At 51.1% G+C, this 8716-nt stretch overlaps 1 protein-coding gene across 1 annotated transcript; it reads right to left on the bottom strand.

The window, feature by feature from the left end:
* Positions 1-2429: 2429 nt before the first annotated feature.
* Positions 2430-7637, bottom strand: NKX6-1 (NK6 homeobox 1). The gene is made up of 3 exons (XM_010376814.2): positions 6819-7637; positions 4954-5126; positions 2430-2832 (listed from the first exon to the last, which is right to left on the bottom strand). Exons 1-3 carry the CDS (start codon positions 7486-7488, stop codon positions 2572-2574), a joined length of 1104 nt encoding a protein of 367 aa, XP_010375116.1. The 5' UTR covers positions 7489-7637; the 3' UTR covers positions 2430-2571.
* Between the last annotated feature and the right edge of the window lie 1079 nt (positions 7638-8716).

Raw genomic sequence — 8716 nt, 5'->3', positions numbered from 1 at the left:
GGAAAGAAGGAAGGAGGTAAAGAAGGAAAGAAGGAAGGAAGGAAGGAAGGAAGGAGGGAAAGAAGGAAGGAAGGAAGGAAGGAAGGAGAGGGGGAAGGGAAGGGAAGAAAGGACAAGGGGAGGAAAGAAAAAAGGAAGGAAAATGAAAGAAGGAAAAAGAAAGAAAGGAAGGTATTGTTCATAGCTAAAATAGAAATTATCCCAGCACAGCAAAGCCTCCTTCAAAATAGCTGCTCCTCTGAAGGACACATACCTTACTCATACTAAGAAGATGGAAATTCAGAAGAGTTTGAAACTCCCTGAGAACTTCATAAACTAGAAAAAACAAAAAAGAGGACAGATTTTCAGCCCTTCTGTTAAACCGTGCTATTAGCATTGCATTCTACAATAATTTCTCTTCAGGCAATTTCATTTTGTGGAATTTGTGAAAATTTTAGTTTTCAACTATTTTTTACTTTCAAGGGAACAAAACAGACCTATACTTTCTTTAGCCTGAAGAATCTACTGAACTCTATTGATTTTTTTTCTCTTTAAACACAAGCTCATTAACCCAAAACACTAAGGAGGTAATGATATTTCACTGAGCCTGAAACCAAGTGTCTAAAAACAAAAAGAGCCCAAAACAGTGATACTGCCCAGGCCTTCCCCCCCCCCCTTTTTTTTTTTTTTTCAAATTCAGCTGGAGAAGCTATGACATTGCTTTCTTAACCCTAAAAGATTTTTACACCAGTTAAAGGAAGCTTTGTTTAAATTCATCCTACTACAGTAATGTTTAGTAAAATCACGGCTTCTGTCTTTCCACAATTTCTGCAGTCTTACAACTACAGGTGGAGAAATATTAGCATCAAATAGCAGCGCTACTCAACCAGCCAGCTCTGCTGCCTCCTCTAAGCTAATCGAATAGGGACTGACTGAGGAGTTATCTTGGATATATGGAAATGAGCTCTTCCCAACTGTCCCCCAACCCCAGGGACTTCCTGGAAAAGGAAAAAGCGATCACGAAGAAATTAGACAACACAGACATCAGAAGCAGCTAGTTAGCTAGACTAGTCTCTTCAAGAATCACCATGAGTGGGACTGCATTTCTTTTATTTTCCTATCCAGGAGAACAAGAAATGTGACATCACTCTTCCAAAGGAAAAAAAAAATTAAGTAACAGCTATTTCACCCAAGAAACTGATATACCATTTCTTTGTGGTCTTGACTTTTATTGAGATCTCTGATGAGATCAGATGATCTGTACCCTTTCATTCAAGGCAACAGACGTCTTCAAACTGTTTTTTTAATTTGATTTATCCTTTGAAACAGAAAGTGCATTACATTTAACTGGTCTTGCAAAGGGGATTTTCTTCTCTTTACAAACCGAATTCCTTATATAAATTAATAAATGTTAAAGATGCTAATATATCGCCATTATTAGCTTAAAAAAGAAAACAATTTACATATTCTATAGTATTCTTATGATACAAAACACTTCAAATTCAATTACAGCAACTAAATGGATTTTTATGTTTCAGACCCAGAGCGGTTGTAACAATTCCCACCATCTACTTTAACACGCATTTTTATCAGAAAGGAGTTAAATACAAGCTATTGTAGCCCCTCCCTCCCCAATACTTTCTTTAAATCACTAATAAATAGCAACAAACGACTGTGCAATTTCAGAGAGGAACAGGGAGGCAGGTGAGAGGCCTTCCCTGGTTCCCACGTCTTCCACTTCAAGTCCGGGGGATGCGGGAGCGCAGTGCAGATCCAAGGGGTGGGCAGGGCAGGGCAGGGAGAGAAGAGGTGAAGGGGAAAGGTGAGATTCTGCAAATCCGAACAGGAAAGAGGAACGAGAGGAGGGGCCGGAGAAGGTGATGACATTCTATTCTACGCTTCTCAAATGAAGTTCAAAATAAAAGGGAAGGTGTGGCTTGAGTCGCTCTTCAAAGGGGAGGAGGAGAAGGAAGAAGGTCCATCTTTTTATACGAAATTCAAAAAATCATTTTACATTTTAAATATTCACAATAAAGTAACTTCTAGTCAGTGTAACTCACGATTTATTTACAAAGAGCCTTCAACAGGTTACTTTAGTCGCACAGCAGTGTGTGGGGGGGGAGAAACCTCCCTCTTCCCATCGGTGGCAGCGCCCGCCCGCTTGGCTCCGAGGTCCCGCGCGCGGTGGGCGTGAACCCTTCCGCAGCACCTCTCGGCGCCCCCTACCCCGCCGCCCGCGGGGGCAAAAGCTGTGGGCGAGGGGGACCCGGGCGCTGAGGCCGCTGCCCGCCAATGGGGATAGAGCTGGGACCGTCGCCTAGCTGCGGGTTTCAGTAGCGTCATTTACGCGGTGCATTTGGTGGTCTTCCTTGCCTTGTCAACCCCGGAGTCTCTCTCCCCCACATCCCCTCCCACAACTTCAAGGTTAAAAAAATAGATATGTACATCTCAAAAATAGCAAAGGGTCCCCTCAGGCAGGGCCGGGTCCTCCGGGCCCCGAGGGGCTGCCAGGAGCGGCGTGCGCGGTCCCAGCGCCCCTCGCGGCCCCAGAAGTGGAGGCCAGAGCCGGGAAGGTGCGGCGGGCGGCGGTGTTCAGGATGAGCTCTCCGGCTCGGACGCGTGCAGTAGGAGGCCGCCGCCGCCGCCGCTGCTGGACTTGTGCTTCTTCAGCAGCTGCGTGATTTTCTCGTCGTCCGAGTTGGGATCCAGAGGCTTGTTGTAGTCGTCGTCCTCTTCCTCGTTCTCCGAGGCCCCCTTGAGGCGCTCGGTCTCCGAGTCCTGCTTCTTCTTGGCCGTGGCCATCTCAGCCGCGTGCTTCTTCCTCCACTTGGTCCGGCGGTTCTGGAACCAGACCTGAAGGCGGAGAAAAGGGAGGAGAGGGGAGACAAGGGAGAGGAATTGAACTAGCAGATCCAGGCCATGCTACCACCCCCGCATCTCGATGGCCCTCCCGCGGCCCCCCGAAGGCTTGCTGCCCTCCCTTGCAACCCTCCCTTGTCTCGGCCGTCAAAGTCCGTCTCCGTCGCCTCAAGCCCCCCCCCGCCCCCCCCGCAGTAGCTGGCACTAACAAACTGACCCCCGTTGCCATAGCGATGGTAACACAAGATTATTGAGGTTGTCAGCGAGCGAGTTCTCAAAAGTAAAAACAAAACTTGGAAAGTTAAAAATGAGTGTCCCTAAAAGTGGGTTCACTTTCCTGCCTTCTAGTTTGAAGTTGAAAACTTTTCCCCCTTCATAAAGTTGCCCCACAGTGGCTGTGATTTTATTCCTTATTTACTTTCTTAAATTAAGAAATTTCAAACAACCTGACATGTACTTGCTTTTCGATGTAGATTGTGGGGGGGAAAGCACAGCATTTGCCCCAATTACTTCTGTTCTCCTTTTCACTTTTGAACATTTGTTTCACTTAATCTCAGATCTGAATGTGTACAAACATGGTAGATAAAAAATATCCTCCCTGTTTTTACTTTCGATGTATGGTGCACTTAAAAAAAAATATGTTAAAATACAAACTTCAAGTCGCCTTTAATGTTTTTCATAAGCCCAAAGTAAAGCGAAGGCTAGAATTATCATTGGTTATTTTTAAAACGGAAATATTGTCAATTACATTATTTTCCACAATTGGCATGTCTATTCTTTCAAGTGTTATTTTAATTGTGTTCCTGCCCAAGACATTTAATACACATATTTTTAAGCTTATTCGTGATGCTTGACATATATTTTACCTAAAGCATCAGCAAGAAGCAACCTATTTTCCAGAGATACTGAATTATCCTCCCTTTATTCTGTCTTCCATTATGTATTTTATCTAGAGAATCAGAATTGTTAAGAAAGTGATCTTTATTTTCTTTATACAGCTATAATAATTCACTTCTAGCCATATAGACATATTTACGGTGAAAAAGGAAGATCTCCAGATTATCGCAGTAGGCTCTGTACAGCAAAAATAATTTTAACTGTGATGGTATCCTAATGGCCACATGCAGAATCACTCCTGAAATGTATTTTATGATGGCTGTCCAGGGGGAAATACACTAGCCAGCAGACATGGCTAATGTTATTCCTACTTAATTTAAGGAGCAACAATAGAGCTAATGAAAACAGACTCACACCCCAAAGAAACAAACATAACAAACTGAAAAAGAAGGACAAAAGAGACTATTGGAAATACAGGAAACCATCAGATTGAATTTACCCAGCTTGTTCAATCCCTTTATTTTTTAGGAAAAAAATTTCTGAAATTTGTTTCCCTGGAAATATACTGTACAACTCAATTATAAGGAAAGTGATATTTTAATTATAAATTGTTGTCATGAATACTGCAAATCTTAAATCTGTTGATAAACTTATTTTAAACCAAATTCAAGCCTACAATTTAGTAATAATCTTGTCAATTCATTTGTAAAATTACTATTCCAAAGCGATTGCCTTAAGCTAAGATAAAAAACAGGTTCATCTATGGTAAGTGGTTAGATCCTGTGGATTTATTTATTTATTTTTACTTGCAAATTAATAGAGTAGCCCTGTAATACTGATCTACATTAGGAAATTATATAACTAGTGGAGCCTGAATTGACAAACAAAAACTTGGATATCTCTACAGATAGGATATATAGAAGCTGTCTGACTGGCCTGATCTATTCTCTGGGCTGATATTTCATTAATGCTTTTATTCTCTAATAATGGTGAATCCCCCAGCACATGCTGCTATCTAGATTAACCTAATTTCAAAGGCTGGGGCTTGATTCCTTTTGTTCATCAAGAGTTTGCCTGCCTGCAAGACCCCAGTGTAGTCCCCACCCTCCTTCACTACTCTCAACTTCTCCCCAGGCTCCTCCGACTCTCACCTCCCAGGCGACTGTTTGTCAGTTTGGGGTGTGTGTGTGTGTGTGTGTGCGCGCGCCCTTGTGTGTGCGCGCGCCCGCTCGTGACAGGTGAGGTACCTATCCCTCTAGGTGTACAAGGTCCACTCACCTTGACCTGACTCTCCGTCATCCCCAACGAATAGGCCAAACGAGCCCTCTCGGGCCCCGCCAAGTATTTTGTTTGTTCGAAAGTCTTCTCCAGGGCGAAGATCTGCTGTCCGGAAAAAGTGGGTCTCGTGTGTTTTCTCTTCCCGTCTTTGTCCAACAAAATGGATCCTTGATCTGTGAGAACCAATAAACAACGAGAGAGGGGGGAAAACCATCGGTTACAAGCGGCTGCACTGGGGGAAAAAACGAACTCGAAAAACAGTGTTTTGGGGGAAAAGAAAGCTCAGTCTGTGGCGTACACCAGAAGTGTAGTGGCGCTTCCAGCCTAACGGCGCGTCTCCTTTTGCCTTTTTACATCCACCTGTTTTTTAAAAGCCTTGTGTTTGGCGCAGCAGTAAATACCTTCTGCTCAGCACCGATGTCAAACAGCTAGGGAGCCTATTGCTAAAGTTTGCCAGAGCCTAATCGCAAGGCCCCATTAAATTAACGAGTGCCGGAAAAAGGCCACTCTCCCCTCCTAATCCAGTCGGTGCTCGTTCGGCCCCGGAGCCTTTGCATGAGGATAACTAGATTTTTTTTTTTCCTTCAACGCTTCCTTAACCTGTGTCCAGGCAACAAAGGGGTCCTTGTTTTTGCACACAAGAGAGCTAAGTCGCCCCCAAGTCTAACGTCGCTGCAGCCAAGGGGGAGAGGGGAGGAGGGAAAAGGACCAGCCTTTGTTGGAGGCCCCTAATACGGCCATCAAAACCGATACAATAGCGTCTCCCTGGCACCCCAGCTAGGCCCGGTTGCCACCGTCCCCGGGCTTCCCAAGAGAACCTCCACTCGGCTTTCCCAACTTCCTGCAGTTACCGCTGCTCAGCCGCACTAAGGAGGTCCGGAGACTTGGAAGAAACTTGCGAGACTCGCTCAAAAGCGAAGAACCAATCGAGAAAAGAACCCCAGGCTGGGAACCGAAGTACACCTGGAAGGCTGGAAACCTCCGCGGCGCTGCGGCCGACTGCCCTGAAGACTAGCGCGATCTTGGGGCAACTCAGTATGCCTCAAGCAAGGTCTTTGCAGGATGGTACATTTTCCCCAGGCCGTGTCCCTTCACCTCGCTCTTCCCCTGGCTCTTTCTTGTGTTAGGGTGTTGAGCTCCACGATGTCCCTAGATGTGCCCGGACGCAAAGTGTGCCAGCCCCTAGAGTGGAGGCAGGTGGGAAAGCGCGGGCCCAGTGCTGGGGAGCGGCTGGAAGCGCTCGCCCTGCCCCGGGGACGCTGGCCTGTCTTCAACGGGCTCACCCAGGCCGAGTGTACTCAGGCGGCGAGGGCGAAGAGGTCTCCTCTCCCAGGAGGAGACCTGCATGCAAATACACACACTTCCCGGGCGTTGGAGGGCTCACCGCTGCCGGGCCTCACTGCTTCGAAGAGAGACAGCGGGTTAGGCTGGCAAAGGCGGAATGGGGCCCTGGACGGCAGGCAGGAAAGGGGAAAGTAGGGATGCAGGGGCCTCTCCTCCCCATCACTCCAACCCAGGCCAGGCCTGCGGTCCTGGCAGGCCGTTTCAGGAACAGCCAGGGGCTCGGACTAGACACACGTCCAGCACCGCGTTGTGGTCCACACGAACACACACACCAGCTCAGCCCAGGCGTACTCAAGACTTAGAGAGACGGAGGCGCTTGGATGCAGCCACGCGAGCTCAGGAAAGCGAGAATCCCTTTCTGGAAGCCCTGGCCCAACCTAACTGGTGTGATTCCGGCGCTGCCAAACTATTGGGGCGGGCCACAGGATGAACCGAGCGGCATGCACACCAGGGGCCGCGACCTGGGAGTGGGCAGAACAGGCACGGCAGGCGGGCATCGGGGCGCGGGTGGTTGTACTCACGAGGGGTACAGGCCAGGCGTGCGTCCCTCCAAGGCGGACTCTGCATCACTCCCGGCCAGAAGATGGGCGTCCGGCCGGGCAGCTCAGCCAGCGGCTTGGGGTACCGGCCCACGGCGGCCACCGCCGCGGCGCTGGGGCTGAAGTAGAGCCCGGGCGGCGGCGGCGGCGGGCTCAGGCTGCTAAAGCGGGGCAGTCCAGCCAGCAGCCCCGCCGGGGATGAGGCGGCGGCTGCGGCCGCGGCAGCAGCTGCGGCGGCGGCAGAGGAGGAGGAGGCAGAGGCGGACGAGGAAGAGGAGGAGGAGGAACTGGAGGGCGAGGCGGAGGGCAGGGCGGCCCCCGAGGCCACGGGCATGGAGGGCCGGCTCAGGATGTCGTTGATACCATGTGGGGTGGCGGCCGAGAGCTGCTGCGGGGGGCTGCCAAGGGATGAGAGGCCCCCCGTGGCCGGGGGCTTCAGGCCGCCTGGGTTGTGGGTGCCCAGAGGCGGGGATGGCGACGAGGAGGACGACGATGAGGACGAGGAAGAGGGGGGGCCGGTAGGCAGCGGGGGATACGCGGCAGGGTACAGCGGGGTCTTCATCTCGGCCATGCTGTGCAGGGCGGCCAGGGGCGGGCTGCTGAGCAGGAATGCGCTCTGCCGGGTGCCCTCCATTGCCCCCACCGCTAACATCCCACGGCCAGGCCGGAGCCCGTAGCCTTGCAGCGAGGACTCTGGCTGGTGCCCCTGGCGAGGCTCTGAGGAGCCGGAAGCGCCGAGGGCACGAGCGGAGAGGCACTCGGCGCGCCCGGAGGCGAGCTGCCAACTGGGCCAAGAATGCCGCCGCCGGGAGTTGCTCCTCTAGCTGCGCAGCAGAGATGTCCAAACCTTCCACGCGGGAGGCGGCAGCTCGCCGAGAAAAGCAGGCGTCCCGGCGGGCTAGACAGTCCTTTCGTTCCGCGAGTCCTAGATTCGATCCCCGGCTCTTCTCTCTTCTTCACTTTCCCTAGTTGTTCAAAGGGCGCTACTTCTCATCTTCTGCCCCCGAGAAATAAGCAAAACAAAACCCAGGCTGGCTCCGGAGAGTTTGTAGCAAAGTTAGTTGCCTAATCTCCACTTTGAAGTTGGAGGGTGGGGGTGGCTTGCTTTCTTTGGGGAGGTTCAAAGTACGCCGTGTGCAGCCCGTGGCGCTCCTCTGATCTTACTGGGATGAGCTGCTCTTTCGGCCGCGCGGCTGATTCGCATTCGGCGCTCACTGTGCCCGGGGAGAAAGCGCATCTAGCCCGCGGGAGATCTAGCCTCTGGGCCGGCTTCCTCCACTCGCGCTGCCCCGGGCTGCTGAGCCAGAAAGGGCAGTGCCACCGATCCCCGCGGCTCCCAGATCCTCACCTCCACCCGCCTTGCCCTCTGGGCCACGGGGCACTGGTGTTGCAATATTGAAAAGAAAAAGGGGGAGCAAAAAGCACAGAAAAAAGACTAAGTGTGAAAAGTCTGACCGCTGGGTTTCGGCGCCGCTCGTCAGTCCACCTCTGTAAACGGGCCTAGCGACCCCCGCCCCACCCCCGCGCCCTCTCTCCCTCTCACTCTCCGCCTTTGACTCTCCTCTCTGGCATTTTCTTCGCGGCTTCCCAGGCTTCGCTCTTCTAAGTCCTGTCCTCTGGCCAAACTGACCCTCTTCGCGGCTCCTCCGCTCTTTCTCTCCTTTCCTCTCTCCCTCCGGGCCTGACAGTTCGGATGAAGCTCTCAAAGGTAATAAAACATTTGCATCACTCCCTACCCCTCTTTAGCTGGGGGACGAAAGGGAGGGGTAAGTGGGGGACCAAAATGAGAACTTTGAGGGACGTCACTCAGAGGCGGCCGGGGCCGGGGAGCCGGGCGCAGACCGGGGGCGTAACCACCATGTCCAATAGAGCACCGCCTC

This window comes from Rhinopithecus roxellana, chromosome 2 (genome assembly GCF_007565055.1).
Source record: "Rhinopithecus roxellana isolate Shanxi Qingling chromosome 2, ASM756505v1, whole genome shotgun sequence".
Classification (NCBI taxonomy): domain Eukaryota; kingdom Metazoa; phylum Chordata; class Mammalia; order Primates; family Cercopithecidae; genus Rhinopithecus; species Rhinopithecus roxellana.
This window is presented reverse-complemented; position numbering and strand designations above follow the sequence as displayed.